General features: G+C 41.5%; 1 protein-coding gene across 1 annotated transcript in view; it reads right to left on the bottom strand.

Annotated features, from left to right (window-relative positions):
* Positions 1-3,417: 3,417 nt before the first annotated feature.
* sphkap (SPHK1 interactor, AKAP domain containing) overlaps positions 3,418-21,785 on the bottom strand; it is a 33,428-nt gene continuing 15,060 nt past the window's right edge. Inside the window, exons 4-12 of the mRNA XM_008300635.1 lie at positions 16,460-16,519; positions 15,924-16,064; positions 14,066-14,336; positions 9,336-12,720; positions 7,738-7,899; positions 6,652-6,735; positions 5,593-5,642; positions 4,893-5,077; positions 3,418-4,586 (exon numbers count right to left, since the gene is read on the bottom strand). Of these exons, the coding sequence (XP_008298857.1) occupies positions 4,431-4,586; positions 4,893-5,077; positions 5,593-5,642; positions 6,652-6,735; positions 7,738-7,899; positions 9,336-12,720; positions 14,066-14,336; positions 15,924-16,064; positions 16,460-16,519 (4,494 nt within the window). The 3' untranslated portion in view covers positions 3,418-4,430. The remainder of the gene's footprint in view (positions 4,587-4,892; positions 5,078-5,592; positions 5,643-6,651; positions 6,736-7,737; positions 7,900-9,335; positions 12,721-14,065; positions 14,337-15,923; positions 16,065-16,459; positions 16,520-21,785) is intronic.

Here is a 21,785-nt window from a genome sequence, read left to right as displayed (position 1 = left end):
TGCTCCGATCTGCCCCAAACTCGACATGCCGGATCACAGTCCCGCCCGGAGCAGGTTTGCCCCACACCCCGCCGTGCGCAAAGGCCGACAAGCGTAGGTGCGAGGACCCGTCCATCGCCGCTTGCGGCTTTAATTCACCTTGCTACTCTTTTTTCATATAATGATATAAATGATAAACTGTTAATGAAAAAAATGATTCCAGAGGCCCGATTCATGTTTCTGTGTGGATTCTAGTGCATACAGCATCTCATGTCAGGACCTTGTGAGACCTTTTGTTTTCCTTGTCCGTGCTAGTAAAAGAAATGCTTTCCATCTTTGACACCTCATTAGTCTTTTTTTCTTGCTCTTAACTCAGGCTAAAAGGATTTCGGTGTGAGCTTTCTCAGTGGAAAACGGAATTTTCCTAATGGAGAAGTCTCATTTTCATAAAATTTATAGAGCACGTGTACAGCATGCTTCAGAGTTGAAGGGGAGGAATCCAGATGGATGAGTAAATGGCACTTTTGCAGGCCTTGGTTGAAGGCTATTTTCGGCCCTGAAATTGTTTCCTAGCAGAGACGTTAGGAAAAACCTTTTGTTCTAGGAAGAGGAATCCTTGCCATCTTGGACATCCCATTAGCTTCTTTTCTTTTTTTTTGCGCTTCCCTCAGACCCAAATTATTTCAATGAAATTTGCACAGCACATTTACAGCATGCTTCACAGTTGAAAAAGGAAGAATCCAAATGGATGAGTAAGTGGCACTTTTGTAGGCCAACTCCCTGTAAAAATCTGTTCAGATATAGATACAAAGCTTGTAACATGCCAGACACACCAGACCATGGATACAAACTAGTGACCATATGAGGAGGAAGACACTAAAGTGACAACAGAAAAAACTGGAAGCACACACCTCTGTAAACATATGCTTTTGCCTATTTCCTCCATTTTCTATACTTGAATTAAACCTGTGTGAAGTGTGGGGTAGGCATATTGGTGTCATTGAGACCATTTTTTCCACAATTAAAGTCTTAAATGTCAGATTTTCTTACATATATTGCCGTCTCAGATGTGAAGTGAGTCAAGAAATGAGCATTAACAGATCGGGGTACATAGCATCCATCAACACCACACTCTCAAGTGTGAATGTTGACAGCTTTAGAACTTTTGCAGTGTGACGTGTGAACCCACTATTTAGAAATGAGGTTAGTATAAGTACACAATATGGAAATGAGACACAGCATTGCCTTGTTTATCTATACCTTGTTCCTGCACACTCTTTTTTGACATTTTATTTTCTCTTCTTCATCCATTTTAATCCATCTTCCACCACCTTCCATTTCACCACATCGTATTGTAGCTTCAACTCTCATCATCTTCCTCCAGTCTTCGATATTTGTTAGCTTCTTCTCTTTCCATTTCCGGTTTGGGGTCACTGCTTGGTGTTCAGTTTAGAGTTTTAATAAAAACATACTTTACTTTCATGGCTATCTAGAGCCAACTTCATTTAATCATCCCTTCCGGTACCCCTCACTGTTAAGATATAAAGCCATTCAGGGAATAATAAACGCAGGCTATAACACAATCAGTTTCAGCCATGATTTTCATAACACTCTATTGTCTTCACTAAGTAGTGCCACTGGTGCCTTTATCCTCCTTAAGTATTTTAAGTTGAATGACCTCTTTTGAATAATGCTGCTGACATGGTGAGAGTGTTACAAAAACACACTCATGTTCCCGCCCTTTGTCATCTCCACTACTTTTGGCCTAATCTCTTATTCAGCACTCTGTCGCTCGTGTAGCACACAACCACCTCTGAGTAAAGCTAACTCTCCTGACTCTGCTTCTCTTGGTAGATCTGCTTCAGCCCCCAGGGCAGCAGAGTCCTGACCGCCAGCTCAGACAAGATGGCTCGTCTGTGGGATGTTCAGTCTGGAGTCTGCTTACAAGTCCTGGAGGGGCACACTGATGAGATCTTCTCCTGTGTTTTCAACTATGAGGGTGACACCATCATTACAGGTATGTACTGTTCTCACACACACCCCTTTCTCCGACAACCACACACTTAAAATGTAGCCTGAGGCGGTGAATAAACTCCTCCTCGCCAGCCGTCACAAATGCTTAATTGCACATTTTAGATGAAAAACATGCAGCTGTGTCCTTCTGTGCAACCACCTGTTTTGGTTTGTACTCCCCTGCAGGCAGCAAGGATAACACATGCCGGATCTGGTACTGACCCTTCCCCTGACCCATCAGAGGCTCAGGCGGGCAAACACATGGGCACAACAATCAATTTGTGTTTGCCACACATCATCCACTCTGCATCTGTTTAATTGAGGATTGCTATCTGGAAAAAACAAAACAAACAAAAATAAAACCTGCTGTTCCACTTATGTGAAAGACTTTTAGTCTTTTCACATCTGAGTAAGATGTAACTGGTGTGGGAAATCATCATTATCAATAGTATGGAAGCTTTGCTCACAAAATGTCATCACCAATATAGATTTAAAGGAATAGTTTTACTTTGGGATTAATAAATTGATTTGTTGTATTGCAAATAGTTAGTACATCATTATCAGTACATCATTTATGGAGGTGGAGCCAGGAGGTGATGAGATTATCCTAAAGAAACAGGGAGGAGTATAGCTAACCTGGAAGTCAATTACTGGTTGGCAGCAAGCAGCTAATATAACACGTTGCATTTTGTCTTTTTAATCCATACAATAACTTAAATGTAAAATGACAAGTTGCGTTTCACGTGTTAAGTAACGTATGCCATACCTTTGCATTACATCAATTGCAAATATTTTTTGCTGAACTGCCTGTGCATCAACATCACAGTTTGTCAAAGAAACATTTTTACAGCATATAATATATGCAATACATATACAGAAATGAGATTGGATTTTGCATCTGTTGGCAAGAAAGTGGCTAAGCTATTACCCAAGTTAAAGAGGTTAAAGAAAGATCACCAGATTCTAATTAGGCCTTATGAAGCCTTTTAAATCTTTTTCACGTGTAAGCCAGACTCCGCGATCTTACTTATGAATGTTCAAAATTCGATAATTTTTAAAACTTTTTAATACACTGCATTAAAAAATGTTTCATCATATTCACACATAATCATTACTGTAAATGTTTGCTTATGTTTCATCTTCACAAATCCATCATCAGATAGTAAAAGTGTGATACTTTTATGCCTTATATGTTTCTGTGTACCTAAGCAGTATTTTCTAAAAGCATACCACAATGATGACAGTTTATTCAGTAGCTCTGCTGGTAACAACTAGAAAGATTGTCTGGCTGTTTTACACACTCACTGTGCCTCCGACCCGCTTTATGGTAGGCAGAAAATGCAGTGTAATACTAATGCGAATAAATGTGTAACTGAGCGTTCTTTATTGCTGTTCTGTTGAATGTTATGAATCATAAACTCTGCCTGTATTTCACATCACAGAAATTTATTGATGTCAAAAGATAAATACATTCAGTTCTACCGTGACAGAGTTTACAGCTGAATTGTGTGCTTTTTTTCCCCCCCGATGCTGATATAACACTGGATTACCACTAAGTAGAGAAATAAACAGAACAAATCCACATACAAATTCAACATTACAAACCTTACTCTGTCTTTCGGACATAGTAAAAGCTAAATAGAGCAGTCCACTACTCCAAGGTGCAGCAGTTCCAAATCTACAGTATATACAATACAGCTATCCAAAATAATCAGTTCTCAAGTAACATGAACAAAATAAGATACTTACTTAGAACTGAATTTCAAAGTCACAACAGAGGTGGTATGTTGGCCAATGAACACAACAAAGACATAGATGTTTTGCTTGTGTTAAGCAAATGTGCACTTCTAATTGGCTATCAGAAGAAACTGAAAGAGCTTTTCTGGGCTTACATTTGAACAGCCTCTTTTATAAAGCAATTTTAATACAAAAGGTTTGAGCATGTTGGGTTGTGGGGAGAATTTAACCTGATTCTCTTATGTTCTATAGGTAATTTGCCTCACACGTGTTCATTTGGAATAAATAAATAAACCTAATTTGGCTGTGAGAGTCTCTAAATATATATATTTATATATAATCTGGAGCAGTTAAAACCTGCCGACTATAATCACCTGAAGGCTAGTCCATCCCCATTAGGAATGTCCAACCTATGTACCTACAGTTTGCGCTGTGTTTAAATCTGAAAATGAAAACATGCTCTCTTTAAAGGGAGATTGGTCCATTCATAGCTGCGAACAAGACAAAAAAAAAACAAAAAACACAACCTTCATGGACGGGGTGTGAGGTATGAATTTCTCAAGTATGCTGATTGCGTCGTGCTTTCAGCTTGCAGTAGGAGACACTTGGTGTGAGACAGGACGGGCCAAACGGTTAGGAGCATGTGAGAGAATGAGTGAGCATGTGTGTTTTTGTTTGCAGTATGAGGAGGTTAGTAAGTCCTAAAGGGTCTCCAAAAGCCAGTCAAATAGGCTGGACTGGAGAGAGCGGCCTGCCTCTTCCTCTTTTTCAATTAGCTTACAGAACTGAACCACAGCACTGAACAAGTCTGCAATCCGCCATGACTTCTGAGACATCAGGTGGACCACCCTCTGAAACTGAGAGAACAAACAAAGAATCCAGCAGTAAGTATAGAGTCTGCATTGCATGTGTGTAGCAAGAGTGTCCTTGTATTTATTTATTCTGTAGGTATATAACGTAATAATCTACTATAAAAGATAATATAATCTTATATTTCACCATGCACTGGAGTAATATCAAACAATATCAAAAATAAGGTAAGAAAATAATCAGCCACAAGGGTATAATAATTAAAATATTACACTCAGTAACATAACTGTTGAAAAATCATGTGGCTCACTGTGTTTAAAATTTTTACTTGACTTTCCAGCGACTGTTCCTACCTTTGCAACCCTCGTCTCTTTGGACTTCCTGAAGTAGAGAGCAGGAAGGCCCAGCTCGGAGGCGGCGATCCACTGCAGGGCCAATCTCAGCTCGGAGTCCACACACTCTGGCTCGAGGTCACAGTTTACCACCAACATCTCCCTGAGGTTGCCGCTACTGCCCGCTGTCCTCACCGAACTGCCCTCTGAGAGATCAAAGGGAACAAGACACACTGTATTAGTGGTAATGCACCTTGATGCTCACAATGTTGTGCTCACCATCAAAGCAGTGTGGGGCTGTGCAGACAGTTCATCTGTTCTATTCTCGCCGGGACATCAAATGCTAATGTGCAAAGCCTTTGCATGCCATCACACACACAACATGTTCAGCTTCATGAAATAAAAATATCCTAGGCTCAGTATTGCTTTGGGATAATCTTTGTTGTAGTGTGAGCCATTAAACAAAGATGAACTCTGTGTTGACACGCTTTTGGAACTATGGACCCTTTTTAATTATGTATGAGCATCCTGGATTCAGAAAAGAGGATTGCTTCTATTCAACCACATCTATTTGGGGTATTAATCACACAGACTCAGCACGCACTGTACCTTAATTCACTCAAGGACTCCTGGTGAGTAGTAAGATGTTAAAACTGAAGGAGGTGAATAATTACCCAGTGGACAACTCTGAGACAGCTTAAGAATCCATGACTACACTTACCAAAGACATTTTCTTTGGCTCCTGCCAGGTGACCTTTCTCGTTCTCCTCGCTGTGATGCAGAAAAATATTTAAAAAATGAAAGTTACAGTAACATACATTATCACATAAAAAACAAAAAAACAAAAAACAGTTTAGGAAGACACTTTATGCTTATTCACTTTCTTGCCAAAAGTAAGATGAGAAATGTGGTTAGCTTAGCTTAGCATAAATTCTGAAAACAAGGTGAAACAGTTTAATCCACGCAACAAAACAAAATGCAAAAATTATATGCTGTAGTTTTACAGGTATCATACTCAGAGCAAGAAAGTGAATAAAGAAATGTCCCAGATTGTTGATCTAATCTATGTCTATACATGTTATGTTGATCATTGAAGAAATGAGAGACTTTTATGCTTATAATCTAAACCAGGGGTGTCAAACTCTGGCCCGCAGGCCAAATTTGGCCCGCTTTGTAATTATATTTGGCCCGCGAGACAATACCAAATGACTACTAGAGTTGCCCCCGGTATTATACTGTACAGCGCATTCACTGCTAATACTACAAATCCCATAATGCCCTGTTGTTGTTTTGGCACGTCAATCAGGACAGGACCCAGAAACTCCCTCTCCTCTGTGACAGTAGGCATAGCGACTTCACATTACAATTGTCACTGTGCCATTGATGTGTTTTTTTAATTTATAATTTGATTTTGCATGTCTCCACTATTAAGTTATATATAATGTATGGTAATAAGCGTTGCTTGTTCCATGTTCAATGTTAAAGCAAAATTTGTTTCGGTCCATATTAAAAGGTTAATTTGTTCAATGTTGGACCGCGACTTTGTTCAGGTTTTAAATTTTGGCCCACTGTGTTTTTGAGATTGACACCCCTGATCTAAACATTATTTTGCTGTGCTAGAATGTCATGCTGAACGGGGATATCTAATGGTGAGAACACAGGAAAAAAGCAATATACTATCTGAACATTTTCTGGCATGTTAAAAAAATGTCATTACAAGCACAAGAGTGAAACAATAATGAGAAACATCTCAGCACCACCCGGTGACAGTGACATATACCTGATTACTGTGCTCTGAGTGGGTACATCGGAAAAAGCATCCAGGTCTGCGAGGCCTAAGCTAGATGTGCTGCTGGTTCCATTCCTGTAAACCAATTAAAAAAAAAAAAAAAAGACAACAGAGCAAGAGATAGTGTCACTTGTATGTTGTCTCGAGACATCCAACATGATCGCTGAAGAGAACAATAACCAAGCGCAGCGATGCGAGTCATGTTGTTCGTTAGCTGGTGATTAACATATAAATAGCAGCCGCAGCAGCGTTGGACACTCAAGCTGGGAGAGCTGGTGGCAGTGAGCCTGCCTGAACATGGGGATGAGGAGATCTGGAGGTAGTTTAGGTGGGAAAGGTGGACAGGCAAGGCTGGCAGCCGTGCCCTAGTGTCACAACATGGATCGGGGATGAGGTGGAGTTAAAGTAAGCAGGTAGATGGAGAGGTTGCAAGGAGCAGCGAGTGTAATGGGCGTGCAGACGACTACCCTTGCAGTTGACAGCCTGGTATTGCTGCCACACTGAAGACCTTCCAACTTCCTCTTTTCTCTCTAAACTACACTTGTCACCGCCTTTATAAAATAAATGCGTTGAAACATGCAGTTTACTTGACATTAGTAGCATTATTTAGCCCAATATTGTGACATATCATTAGTTTTTTTTTTAAGGCAACACAGGGCATTTTCATCTATTATTTTTAACATTAGCAGTATTATTATCATTATTCATCATTATCATCACTTTCAGCTAGTAAACAGAGAGCAGTGAGTCTACACTTTTAGTTCAGTAAACAAATGAGAATTTAATGAAGCAGCAAATGGTGTAGCGCATGTTCAGAAGTAGTCTTTTGTTATGCGATACCACTGCACCCTACTACTGCAGGTAGTGTGGGTGCAGGCGGGGTCGAGCCCTGTATGGCTTTGTGCAGTGAGCGCTCTGCCATACACTGCTTTAGCAGGTGTGAATATTGCAGCAGCAGGGAGTAAATTGGCATTGGCGCAAGAGAACACAAGTGTCAGTAGCAATGGGCCAATGAGAGTGGGGTGAGGGTGGGAATAGCAGCGTTTAGAGCAGTATCAAGGAGCAATGGTTACTGACCCCTCGCTCAGCTGGATAAAACTACTGGTCTCCTCGTGGGGGTCATCCTCAGGGGTTATATGAGACCAGCTCCCCATGCTCTCTTCACTGCTAGCACTCATAGAACGCTTGTCCCTCTTCACTACTGCAGCCACCGCCACAGCTGGCCTGTCCCTCTCACTGCTGGGGAGAGCAAACCGCAAGATGGTGGGAGTGACCATCAACTGGCTGTGCACTGTGTATCTGCCGCAATGTGTATTTAATGTTGGCTACCTTTTCCCATATTACACTACTGTTCAAACTAAAGTGCATTTTCAAAAGGCAGTATCGGGCACAATTACTGTTATAAACATGACAGACATACAGTAACTTCTTACAAATGGCAAACATTTGGAATTGGAAATGACTGTGCACCTCATCAAAAGAAAGCTAACTCATTTCAATATCTTTAATGTGTCAGCAAACTACATTTCCCATGGGCACTATTGGATTTTCAGTGTTTTTTTTAGGAAACTGATTAAATTAAGTCATAATCAGATGATTGAGGGCTGCCATCCTCGACAAGTCCACAGGGAAATCAGGTTTTATTGACTAGACGAGTGACTGAATTCCAATCTTACACAGGGGACAAACAGATGCACTCCACTTGTTTCTGGATTACATGTATTGTCAAGTGAAAAGGAGCATGTCTTGTGACTCTCCTGTGGCCTGGAAGACTTTCAGTGTTTCCTCTCATTCACTGTTAAACATGGCTTATTTTGAGGATCTAAATTTTATTAAAATGCAAAATAAAAGACCATATTTGGATATTATTTTACTTTTCTATACTTACAGTGTCGGTACGATCTATATACACACTTCTCTTGCATATTAGCAATGCAACTTACACATTTTAAGTTGTCTTTTTTGATTCCAGACTGAGACATGCTATGTTCCATTTTTTATTACCCCAAAATATCTACTGAAATGTCTTCTGGAACAGTCTATGATCTTCCTCTAAAATGACACTCCAGACACTTTGCCTTTTTAGAATTAGAACAAATCTTGCCACCTAGTTGTGTCCATGTCTTGCTAAAATGTCAGTCTGGGTAGAATAAGACATTTAATGCAGTTCTGTCAGTGTAATCTAAATATCTCAGAGTGTTTTGTGGTTTCAGCACATTGGCCAAGTGTGAGTGCAGCTTGCACTGATTAAGGAGAGTTCAACAACCCCTCAGTGGATAAAGGATGAAGCCAATAAACGCTTTCTGCACACACAGTACATCACCCAGACAGTGTGAGTCACAGCCTAGCCAAAGGTTTGTCAAACCTCACACACTGCTAAAAATAGATTAGCTTTCACCGTAAATAGATCCTCTGTGTGCCTGCCTCACTTTGATCAAACACTAAGAATAGCTGTAGTACTCTGTCGACCTGGATTTATTTGTTTAGTGCCAATTTTTGTACAACTTTCATGTTTTATTTTAAAAATAGCTGTTTCTCATTTTTCTCTCTTTACTCTAGTCAGAGAGATTGATCTCTGCTTTTATATTTTCAATATGATGATTCTGCTGCTAGGCTATAAAACCTTTCTACCTGAAGCTGACTCTCATACAGAAAGATTGTGAGCTGTGTAATACCTGCTGCTGTTGGCAGTAGCTCTCTCTGTGCGCTTGTTCACTGACATGTCTGAAGATGTTTCCTGAGGTCCTCCTCCCATCCTTTCAGGGTGTAAAATATTCTCTTCATCCTTCTGATCTCCCTCAATGTGGATCAGCGGCACATCTCTGGGGCCCCTCGTGCAGGTTGCAGTGATGTCACTGGCCCCTGACCCTACTCCAGTGCCAGCTTGCTCCTGGTTGGACCTACTCCGACTGCAACTTAGATGAGATTGTTTGAACCCCCTTCTTTTTTCGCCAACAGGCATGTGCAATCGTGGGTGTGACCCAAGCGTACCCCCAGCTACATCCTGCTGTCCCCCAAGTGCAGACTTGCCAATATCTACAATGTCAGCTGCAAGGCGATTGGCAAATTGCTGCACATGGGGCTGAGAATCCCCTGCAGCCTCCAAATCAATACTGTCCTCTGGGTCAGCAATGATCTTGTTCTTTCTCATCAAGGACTCAATCGAACTTGACCAGGTCTCATGAATCAGCATATCAGTAATCTGGTCAGTCTTACCCCTTTGATAGAGGCAGGAGTCTGACTTACACAGTCCTGTGGCTGACACTGAGTTGGTAGGGTAGATATTCAGTGTGTCTCCATGCACATTGCGGGCAAACCCATCAAAGGAGTTGGCTTTAATGGGTGAGTTGACAGTCAGCCGTGAGTCTGAAGAGCGCCGGTCTGGGACAGAAGACTGTCGTATACAGAAGGGTGTTCTGGGAGAAGGGGGGAAGAGGCTGTTGCTCCACTCTTTAGTCTTGGCAATGCCATACTCTTTGTTTTCCTTATCCATATCCCGAAGCATAAACCTGTAGAACTCCTCTGTGATGCTCTCTGTGCTAGACTGTTTAGACAGGCAGGATGAGGCCCTGACATTAAGGTGACCATTTTTCTTTGTTGCAGCCTGTTGCACAGCTGCAGCAAGGATGTTGCTGGCATTCTTCCCTGCGTAGTAGTCCAGCAGAAGGTCAAATCCTCTGCCTTCGGTCTCCATCTGGTTTACCATGAACCGTGAGAACTCATCTGTGATGCTCTCGCAGCTGGACTGCTTAGAGATTGAGCTACCACGACTCAAGTTCTGACCTAACCGACTGCCAGGACCCAGGGTGTTGGGTGTGCCTGAAGGGTCTGCGTCTTCTTCTGGAATGCTCTCATAACTAGATGCCTTTCCACGGCTCCATCTCTCACACTGCAGCCTGCTGCGTTGTTGGCCTGTTTTGGAAGTATCCACAACATTGAGTTCAGGGCAGTTCATGATTCTGGCTGTAACCTCAGAGGCAAAGAGAGCAAATGGGTCCTGTGGTTCATCAGGGTTAACTGACTCATCCACTACCCGGTTGACCAGCCGCTCCATTAGCTCTGGTTGTTCCTCTGTTTTCCTCTTAATTTCACTAAGGCGTGGTGCCCGATGTTTCTTGGAGGCTGCGTTGCTGCTCTGACCCTCTTTCCTCCTGAGCACTGTGCGGCAAGCAGGGATCAAGTAGGCTTCTGGACCTTCGGTTGATGCCCCTTTAAGGGCACAGAACCAGGGTTGTTTCCCAGTGGAGTTTTCCAGACAGATGGCTGCTAGTTCTGTGGCCATAGATACCACTGTAGCAGCCAAATCATCAGCATAGCAAGTAATAGGTGTTCGGGACTCAGAGTCCATTCTGAAAGAGAGCAGAGAACTGCAAGAGTTGAGGGAGGATTGAGGGGTGAGGGAGGCCTGTCTGCTGTCGTTGCCTGTCATGAGTCGACCCCTCTTCTCTGTGTTGTGAACTGGGATTTCACTTAAAGGTTCTCTAATGGCACTGCCCTGCTGGATCTGCTGGTAGTCAGACAAGTCTTTGGCCTGCAAGGAGATGTGTTTAGACTGAATTTGTCTGCATAATGACTGCTGCTGCTCTTTGTTGTGGACTGCGGTGGAACATGCAATAAGATCACTTTCATCAAGCACATACTTCTGCTTCAGGCCTGGAACCATGGACATCTTATCTGTGCAGTGTAGCATGCTGCTGTGGCTCTCACTTTTGGTGGACTGACTATGGCCAATTAAGCACTGTAACTGACCTAATGGATCCTTGCTCTCTTTGCTGGTGGCAGACTCTTTTGCACAAATATCACCCTCTTGCATTTCACATGACCCTTGGTCACATCTTGAGATGTGACTGATTTTTTTCTGTGTCAGGCAAAGAATATCAAACAGCAAATTGTTTACACTGTCTTGCATAAACACCTGGAGGCTTGGTGCCTCTTTTCCAGCACCCTCGAGTTCCTTTTTCTTTTTTGCTTTCTCTAAAGCATGCTTGAATAGGCTGTCTGCTACGTCATTTATTAAGTCATCCATCTCTCTTTCATCCATGTAGCATTTTTTTGGACATGTTATCCCATCTACTATCTTGTTGTGTGTGGTCTCCAGCAGGTGAGCTACACTCCTGTAGCCTTGTGGTTGAGTCAGCACTTCAGCTGCTTCCCTGTGCAAGACTTCAGCGATGTTGGCACGAAATGCTTCAACACTGGTACCCTCTGCCACACTGCAGTGTAGTGTAAAGGCTGTGGAAGCCTTGGCAGCAGACATCAGACCCTGTGATGCTGAGTAGACTTCAGTGGAATCTGCATCAGAATCGCGTCCTTCTCCTGATTCCTCTGTTAACTCCACAGCTGCTACCGCACCAGCGACCTGAGCCATGCCACACATAGCTGAGGAGAAGGAGTAGTCACCTCTCTCCTCTGGTTCCAGCAGCTCCTCCTCTGTGTCCTCTTCTGAAGCAGATTCAATGGCAAGCTGTTCTGTCAGCTGTGGGGTAGTAATAGTGCCGATAATACTAGCAGCGCAGGCCAAAGCCACTTCTACATGTTTGGATGTGTGTCCTCCATTGTGGTGGGGAATGTGAGCCTGTGTCCCAGTCTGTGGCATTTCTCTGGCTTTGGCAGTGATATTGTCGTCAGGTCCATGAGACACCTGGGTCTCTGGCCATTCTGCAGCCCCATCAGAACTGTCTGGGCTCTGGACTATGACAATTTTAGGAAGTTCAAAAGAGCAGGTGCGCTGTTGAGAAGGCTCTTTGATCTTTGACGGACCGTTGGTTTTGGATGGGCGACTAGAGAGTGACACACTGACAGCTGCCTCAGAAACAAAAGAGGTTTCATCTTGAGAGAGTCGTATGAAGGCATCTTGCAGTACTGACTCAGCCAGATTGGTGGCGTAGTGACCGGCTGATTCTTTAGTCTGGAGGCTTGCTTGCTGATGCCTTTCCTTCTTCACCTCAGCATCCTCCTTGTTGTGATGATGGGCCAGCTGTCCCCTGTGACATCCAAGTCTGACACAGTGTTTCTGTGCAACCTCTACCAAGCTCTCTCCTAGGTCACCACTCTCTGGCTCTGTGAAGAGATTGGGACACACACACACACACACACACACACAGAAAGACAGGCAATGAAAAATGTCCACACTGATTAGAAAGCAGTTCCATCAGTTTCCAAAATGTCACAACCAGAGTACAATATTGCCCTGTTTTACCCTTCGCTGACTATTGACGGTAGGTTATGTCTCGTTTGTCCCATTCAATTTCCCTTTGGAGAAAATCTCAGATTTATTTCCTTCTAACACATTTTATATTTATCACTGGAGTAACAAAGGGGCAATAAATATATGCTTGGGTTTCTCAGGCACTATTAAAATCTTTCAGTGCTTTCTGCACAACTCTCTCAGTAGTATTGCCATAAATTGAGGATTCACTTTCCCATAATATGCTATATTTATTTTTTAAACATATGTGCTCATTAAAAACAAACATGACAAAAAAAAATGTTTACAATTTGAATAAATGAATCGTAGTTTGATGTCAGCAATGATTTTTAAAATAGTTTTTCAGCTTGCAATGAATGTTATTTGCTGTCTTTAAAGCTGTACAGCACCAGAGCAGTAGGTGAGTTAAGAAGATTCCCATCATTTCCACTGTTTTCATCATCTGTGGGCTAAGGCCTTACTAACAATTAGCCCGGTATGTCTAAACACTACAACCACTGTTAGACCATCTATACACAACAGAACACATTTTATAGGAAACTAGCTAAATATGAATATAGGATTGATATGGAGTTGGCTGTGCTGCATGTTATTTCTGATGCAGAATTTTCTCTGAGGATTTCAAAGGGCAGCATGCTGACTCGGGGGTTAGCAAATGTAAATGTGTTGCAGGATTGTGAGGCTGCTCAGGCTGCATAGTGCTATGTACAGGGCCAGATGTAAAATGAAAATTCTTTAACCCCTGTGTTGTTGTTTTCTGGATTGCATCAAAGACAGAAAGTGGAGTAAAGGCACCTAAGAGGATTTATATATCGACAGATTGCTCAGTGAACATGGAGAGAAAACACAATGTAAAAATGGCAACAATTTTTCAGATCTACAACTATGTACAGTCGATGCAGCAATTTATCCACATTAGTGAACGTTACTTTTTGAAACTTAAAAGGATGGTGAGCCATCGTGTGATACAGCTTCATCTTGTCATGTATGCATAAAGAAAGCAGTCGAGATGTTCAACATTACAGCTTGGAAAAATACAGAGAAACCCATTTTGGATCAGTATCAACAACTATTTGAGTTGATAAGCATTTTTTCCCAGTTTTCATCAAACTGTTTAGAATTTGACATATACTTCCAATTTTAATGCAATAATGGAGCTGACAACAAAACCTCCTCAGTGAACATAATGAGGCTCACCATTTCTGAAGCCATCATCCTCGCTGTCATCTCCAAGGTGTTCTGAGGCAGTCAGGAAGTCTTCTTCTATGGAGGAGATGGAGCGATTGGTGTCATCATCAACACGCGGCCCGGTGGCTCGGCCTTGCTGAAACTGCCGCTCTTTTCCCCACTGCAGGCCGATCAAGAACTTGTTGATCTCAAAGATGATGCTGCTGGGTGGTGTGGAGCGCCTCTTCCCTGAACACTGAACCAAGCACACACCTGCACTTCTGTGCTGCTGTTGCCCACCCTAAATGGAACATGTACAGATGCCCATTATGCACCCCTAAACAGTATATACACACTTATACATGTCATATACTGTGTATTGATTTATGTATACTTAAACAACATATACAAGGTGTGTCAGAAAAGGTCCAGGACTGGTGTCACAAAGGATATATTTCAAACTACAAGTTTTCCCCTTCAGACGATCAACCAGCATGTCTACAAAGAGATCCTGTGGTGTTTGATTCGTTCAGTGCGTGAGAAGAGGTGAGAGTTGTGGCAGGACAAGTCATAGCTGCTTCACCATGACAACACGCCTGCTCTCATTGCCCTGAGCATCCCACAGTTCCTGGCTGAGAAGAACATCGCCGTGCTGGAGCAACCTCCCTACTAACCCCACCTGGCTCCGAGGGATGTTTTTCCTCTTCCCCAAGCTCAAGGGGGTCATCAAGGGGACCCGTTTTGAAGAGGTGGACGACATCAAGATGGCTGTGACGACGAAGTTGTGGGGGATCCCAGAAGAATCCTTCCAGGAGTGAATGGCAGCGTGGCAGAGAAAGCTGGGAAAGTGTGTTAGACTCCAGGGGGATTACTTCGAAAGGGAAAACTTGGTAGTTTGTAGTTTGGATTTGAAATATGTCTTTTGTGACAACAGTCCTGAAACATTCTGACACACCTCGTCAGGTCTACAAGTATTGATACACATACTACACACTGAGGGTACATCCATCACAAAGTTAACAACTGAGTCATAAAATATGACACAATATTCTAATCATCCGATGTAGTCCTCGTCCCTGTTTTTCTTCATTTTATTCGATGTACTATAAGTCCTTGGACCTGCTCATGCAAGTTTTATTGCCTGTGCAGGCTCCTCAGGCTGTGTATTGATTGTAACCATGATTTCATACAGTGATGTATTTGGTTCAAAAAGAGAAGGGAACATTGTATTTTAAGAGAAATACCAAAACTGAAGGGCATATTAGCCCTGTATTTCTCTGTATGTCTGTAAAATTTCAGAGCATTCTGAAATAAAAATGTTAAATGTTTATTTTGTTCTGTGACTGCAGGCATGTTTCCTTTACAGTCATCTAACACATGCTACCCAGCACAAACTGGTATGTTCTATGATATCTAGTGAAGACCAGTCGTGTGCATGTAGTAGTTCAGTGCACCCACAGCCTTTGCATCATGATGTATACAAAATGTACCTTGTAATCAAATTTTAAACATTTGTATCATGTTCTGACATACTTTTACACCCATTATCAGTTACTGGCTCAGTTTTAATGAACAATCATAAGACTACATTTCAACCAAACAGTGAAGATGATAGCTGAGCCTTATTTTGACCATAAATGAAAGTCCAATCAATGTCTCGCTGTTTGCCGAGATAGTTCGATGCTACTGGAGATGAAGAGATGCTTTTACTGGAGCGAAATGAGGATAATTACTACATAAAATGAGAGCATTTTGTTACCTGAATTTTTCTTAGCACAAAAGGTTCCCATGTAATCACACTAAATTGCTGTACATTGGAACATCTTGTTCTCTCTGCTTTACAATCCAGCCCGGTTATTTCAAAGGCTGTAAATACTTGCAAACTTACCTGTGGGGGGGAGTGTGGGTGTGTTTGGCAAGTGTCTGAGGCTTCGAGGCCACCAAGCAGCAAGATCTCATTTTCTTTCGGCTGGTGGACAGTCAGTAATTCAACAAGCTTTGGCAGGTCTGGAGACACAGACGCCAATTTCTGCAATATACATGCATAGCACAGAGACAATGCTAGATGATATAACAATAAAATGCTTTTCTTTCAATGACTTCAAAACTGAACACAATGTGTTTGTTCTTGTGGTTCCGAGTGAGAGACGATTAATTATAAAATCCGTCCTGTGAGAAGTCTTGAACCGTGTGGAGTGATTATTGGTTGCCCACCACCAGCTGCAAAAGGCTGCAAAATCTGCATATTATCTAAACAAATTGGCCTCTAATTCTGGGTAATGATCTTGAATCCATGGCAACTGAGCCTTTGTGTATATGTGAAATACAATGAACGGACTTCCTGGGAGATGAAAAGTGGACAGGAAAGAAAAGGATAGCAAGCAGGAGGGATGAGAGGAGGGAGTGGATGAGGAATGCTCTCACCTTGATGCTTTTGTCATCACGACAGTCTGTTTTCTGAGGGTCCAGATTTACAAAACAGATCTGAGAGAGAGAGAGAGAGAGAAACAAGAGACAGGGCATCAGAGTGACAGTGTAGAAGGGAAGATTTTACTACAAATGCTAAGTAGGGATCAGAGTATAAAGTGTCCCAGATGTCAGATATGAGAGTGCTGTGATGGTTAAGTTTTTGCAACGTATTTCCAACTGCCATTTCTTTGTCACAAACCCTACAAACCTGACAGAATGGTAGCTTTAGTCTAAGTGACTCACCATTAAAAACAGCAGCTGTCTGTTGTGTCGGAATAACCGCACTGTGGCACCGTCTCTCATTGGCAGAGCCCTCTCTATGAAGTATTTCTTGTCTCTCAGGGGCTTCTAGCAGCTGGTGTAAAGCAGAAAAGATTTTCTTTCCCTCTCTGCCTCTGTTCTTCCACTGTCTCCAGTCCGTCACGGCGCCTCTGTCACACTCTCCGTCTCCCTCTCCACCCGCCTCACACGCCTTCGCCTCGAGCTGCTGGTTTAATGGTCTGTGATGGAGTCCTCATGTCAGTGCTGGGAGTCTGGGACTGTCCAATGGCTGCTGTTTGATTCTACAGCTCACAGCCTCTGATCTAAGTTGACATAGCCAAGTTAGTCCTGTGTGGCTAAATGAATAAAGCACAGCTCCAACAGCTTCTGAGGGAGGGGGGTAGTTCCCACTTGAGCAGCCATACTCAGCGTGCACTGTGGAGTGCTTTGGGAAAAGTGATATATTTGCATCTCAGTCACGAACGCATACGTTTCTATATACGTCTAGCATCTGAAAGCTAGCCTGCTTGTCATTATTAATCAAAATGTGAGTCACTGAGGCAGTCTCTCTCTGTTTTCAAGGCAAAACACGCACAGGTGGGATCCTGCTGTCTCTCTTTTACATTTCCATATCTGCTCTACCTGCTGCTATCTTCCCCCTTTTTCTCTCCTCTCTAGACCCTTGAAAAAATAAAATATATATAGTTTCAAATAATCACATTTTGACACACATCACTGTTTGAAATAATTTCCCTTGAACAACCTGAGGTGCGCATGATTCATCCTGCCAGGCTTCCAAACAGCCCTCTAGAGATAGCGTATATTCTTTATGATTTTCATCTTTTTTCATTTGTTTGTGCCCTATTGAGCAAGATCTATTCTGAGAAAGTCATGTCAAGGTATAGCAGCCGCAAAAGATCCAACATCAAGATCTATGTATATTCTTTACTATTTCTCCTTTCGAAATCATGTCACGCCTTGTGTTTTCTGGCTGCAGATTTGAAAGAGAAGCAAACACTGCTGCAATAAATAGGTCAGTGTACGCGTGAGTTTATATTTCACAATAAGGATGTAATTCTGCCAGACTTTGCATATTTTCCTTCCTTTGAAAGACAGCGTGGGTTTGCTCCATCAAAGAAAAACACCAAGATTAAAAAGAAGGGACAATATTGGGGAGCAACTGTCTGCAAAGTCAGATTGGATGAGTCAAAATGTCCTTCAGCTAAAGCGATAATGCGGCACATTCAGAACGGGCCAATTTCCCCCTCACCTTCAGTCGGGTATCCTCCAGTCAAACATAATATTTTCCAAACTATCAAGGCTAATGTGATGAAAATTGCTGCTTGGAAATGGAGTCAGTCAAGTATAAAAAATGTGAAGTCAATGACAGCTGACAATGAGAATACTTGAAAAGACTTTCCTGTCTCAGGCTGATCAAATTGTAGATTTTTTTTTGTCCTGTGCCCTTCATGGTCTGCATGTGTCACCTGTAACATGTATCTGAATACCAAGAGGTTTTCTCTTTTGTTACCTCTTCCTCAAAATAATAACAGCAATATACTCACTGAGCAGTAAAAACAGTTTGCTCATTTGCTTGTCTGTTGTTCGGATCACTTTGAGGAGGACCATTTAGTCAGAATAGCTGTTAAATTAGACATTATTTCACACCATTTACTAAAAATAAAAGGACAAAGGCCTGACATTGCCACTTGCTGACCACAGTTTGATTAAAAAAGGCTTTCAATTGATGTTTTAGTCATTGTGCAGCCCACTTTCATCTTTTTTTTTTTAGTTTTGTGTTTGGGTGCAGATATGTGCAAGCAATAGCCTGAAGAGTTTCAATTTGGCATCCAACTCAATTTTTAACTCCTGTCTGCATCTCAGCATTAAAACAAGAGGTTTGGCGCCTTTGCACAGGAGCACCTCAGCAATATTCACTTGTGGGATATTGGAAATGATCCCAGGAAAAGCAGCAACGACACCTTCCCCCGCCTGCCAACAACGCCGCCTGCACAGAACATACAGGCAAAGAAGCCAATTGAGTGATCCGCAGTTTTGACCTTGAGAGGGGTTGAAGCAATTTAACCCCATCAGACGGTGAGAGCCAAGAGGTAGTCGTTCTAAATGCGGGAAGCGGGTGACCATCTCGTCATCTGGTGGCGATACAAGCCTTGGGACACGCTCTAATTCTATCAGTTTTTCACAGACGAGGTAGACGACACAAATACTCACATCGGCCTGTCACTGACGGACTGACCACTTCACCGTCAGCCAAGGAAAATAAAGAGGGAGAGGGGAAGGGAAGTATAATAGTGTCATGCAATAAAGGATACCATGGAAGAATAGTAAGGACTTGAATAGAGCTCCAGGTGATAGTGATAACTTCTCATAAGATTATCTCTCTTTTCTTTATTTCTTTTAAGCTGAGACAACTAAACAATATGGTTACATTTCCAGTAATTAATTATTTGAACACCGAGGTTAAGCAGAAACAAGAAAAACAACATTAACTTGTGAAATAATCACCTTTTAAGCTCATATGAACTTGTTGAACAAATCAACAAATCCAGCAGGTACAGAGCATTCATTTGGAGTCATGACCATTTAATGAATCTAAGACCCACATTCCCTCTTTGTTTAACTTTGTTTGGTCTTCGCCAAATCCAAATATATCTGGTTGTTTTTAGCTGCTAAATGCTCCACAATGTTCAGCATTATGAGAGCAGTGAGAGCAAACCGAAAAAGTAAAGTTTGAGGACTGGAGAACAAAAAAAACAAAAAACAAAAAAAACGCTGAAGAACCTTAATAGTTTCAGTGGAAACACAAAAGAACTGAAATACCCACTTTCACCCTCCTATTATCTTTGGGGTCAATTTGATCCCATTCAATGTTTAACATTTCAAAATAAGTGACTGACATAATTTTTTCAATTTTAATTTCACAGGCTTTTTACACATAAACTTGAGTAACAATTTTAATTATGATAATTTTCTGGAGGTTGAAATTGTTGGGTTTAACTTGACTCCAGTATAAAAGATGTTCGTAAATATGAAGGTAATAGGAGGGTTAAGTTTATAAAGAAAAAAGGACTTTGCTGGCAAAGTCAAACACTCACGACATCCATCCAACCAAAAATCCTCATTATGACTTTCACAGCGGTACAAGATCATAAAACTTCCTGCTTTGCTGCTCAAAGTCAACATAAACCCTATGATATTTTTCTGAGGAACAACTCATCTGCAAACATCCTCACGTTGCATCCAAACCCTATCTGCAGCAGAGATCTGGGTGTCTCTCCGGGCTTTCTCGCCTCACTAGGTGCTCAACCCGTGCAAATTTACAGCTGCGTGCTCTGCATTGGCTCAGGCGGTCAGCGTGACACTCGGGGTGACTGTGACCACATGTGCTGATGGACCGCTAAGACCGAAATGGAGAGTAATGACCTAAAAGAGAGGAAAATCTGGAAACAGCTGTGGAGGTCACCAGTAGATAGGCTTGTATTCTAGGCAGTTACTAAAACACAATATTCTGCTTTTACATTCATGCACAAGTAATCATAATCTGATGATAAAATATCATGTATTATCGTACAAGACACGCAGGAGACATTTCATGCTTATTTTTAATACCATGGTACATTCTCCTGATTATACTACTTTCACTTTGAGATTTCCAATGCAGGACTTCTACAGTGTGCCATTAATACGTTTACTTATGAAAGTGATGCTCCACGTCCTTGAGTTGCCCATCTGTGCCTATCAAGGTAAGCAAACACCTAATAATTATAGGAATTATTATAGTTACTATGTTTTTAGACAAGTGAGGTGAGCACATCTTCAGCCTAGCTTCATATCCAATTTGAGGAAGGTTCAAGAACCAGTTGCTGCTGTGTTTGCTATAAGAGGAAGTAAAGTTACTTTAGTCAGATAAGCATATTAGTTACTGAAAGTCTGTGTTCACTGTCACAGATGATAAATGGAGAGTCCCTGTTCATGTAATGTAAATACAGCATCCTCCTGCATTCTTCACAGCACAGTTGTGTGAAACGCTGCGTACCACAGATAAACGTTAGCAGCACAAACAAGATAAAGTAAGATAAAGATAAAGTAATTCTAGCTGCAGCAGTGGGTGTCTTTTGTGGTTTATTTTATCACTTTGGTTACTTCACCTAAACGACAGTTGAATCTCATCCCCGTGAAGCATTTTGTAGCACAGAATTTTCTTAATTAAAGCAATTATTACAAGACAATCATGCAATTAGCTAATCAAGCAACTGAGCAACAGCTGAACCGGTTGGACGGGGATTATACAAAACTCATGGTTTATTATCCCTCTGATCCAGAAAAAACAAAACAGAAAGCATCACTGGATTCTCAACTGTCTGGGGGTCCCTGATCTACATATATGTAACATGAAGCTCAAAAGGATCTTATATTTATTTTTAATTTTTTTTTTTTTTTAATCTTAGCTTAAAATGGTGATAATTCATCACAATCACTTTATTCCACTTGTCTCATTAAAAAAAAAAAGTAAAAAAATGGACTATTTAAGCTAACCAGATTTTCTGAAAAAAGTAAAAAAACAATTTAAAAAGTAGGACTATTTGGCTGAACTGCAGGCTTTGTTGCATAAAGCAAATAGGAGAAGAATAGGCTGTGGAAACAATTAAAACATGTAAGTGTTTAAATAGCTATAGCATATATAGAGCCAGCATCTTTTCCAGTATGTAACATCTGTAGGCACTTAGAAAAATGTAGTACTTACTGATTCCATTTTTTATTTTTGTAAAACAAAACATCAAAGAAATCAAATATTCATTGAATTTTTCTCACAAATTGTGGCATTGTAGCTTTATTATACAGCTTCTCTCTACTGCTAGCCATGGGTATGCAATTTCCATAGATGTGCAGGACTTTGTAGTGCAGTAAAAAAAAAAAAAGAGCTCACAGCCCTGTTGTCTTATTTTTTAAACATTTTTAAAAACTTGTTTTACTCGGACAGAAACAAAAACTGCCCAGA

Source organism: Stegastes partitus, unplaced genomic scaffold (assembly GCF_000690725.1).
Source record: "Stegastes partitus isolate 25-593 unplaced genomic scaffold, Stegastes_partitus-1.0.2 Scaffold1567, whole genome shotgun sequence".
Classification (NCBI taxonomy): Eukaryota; Metazoa; Chordata; class Actinopteri; family Pomacentridae; genus Stegastes; species Stegastes partitus.
The sequence above is the reverse complement of the archived record's forward strand: the minus strand, read 5'-3'. Positions and strand labels throughout refer to the sequence as shown.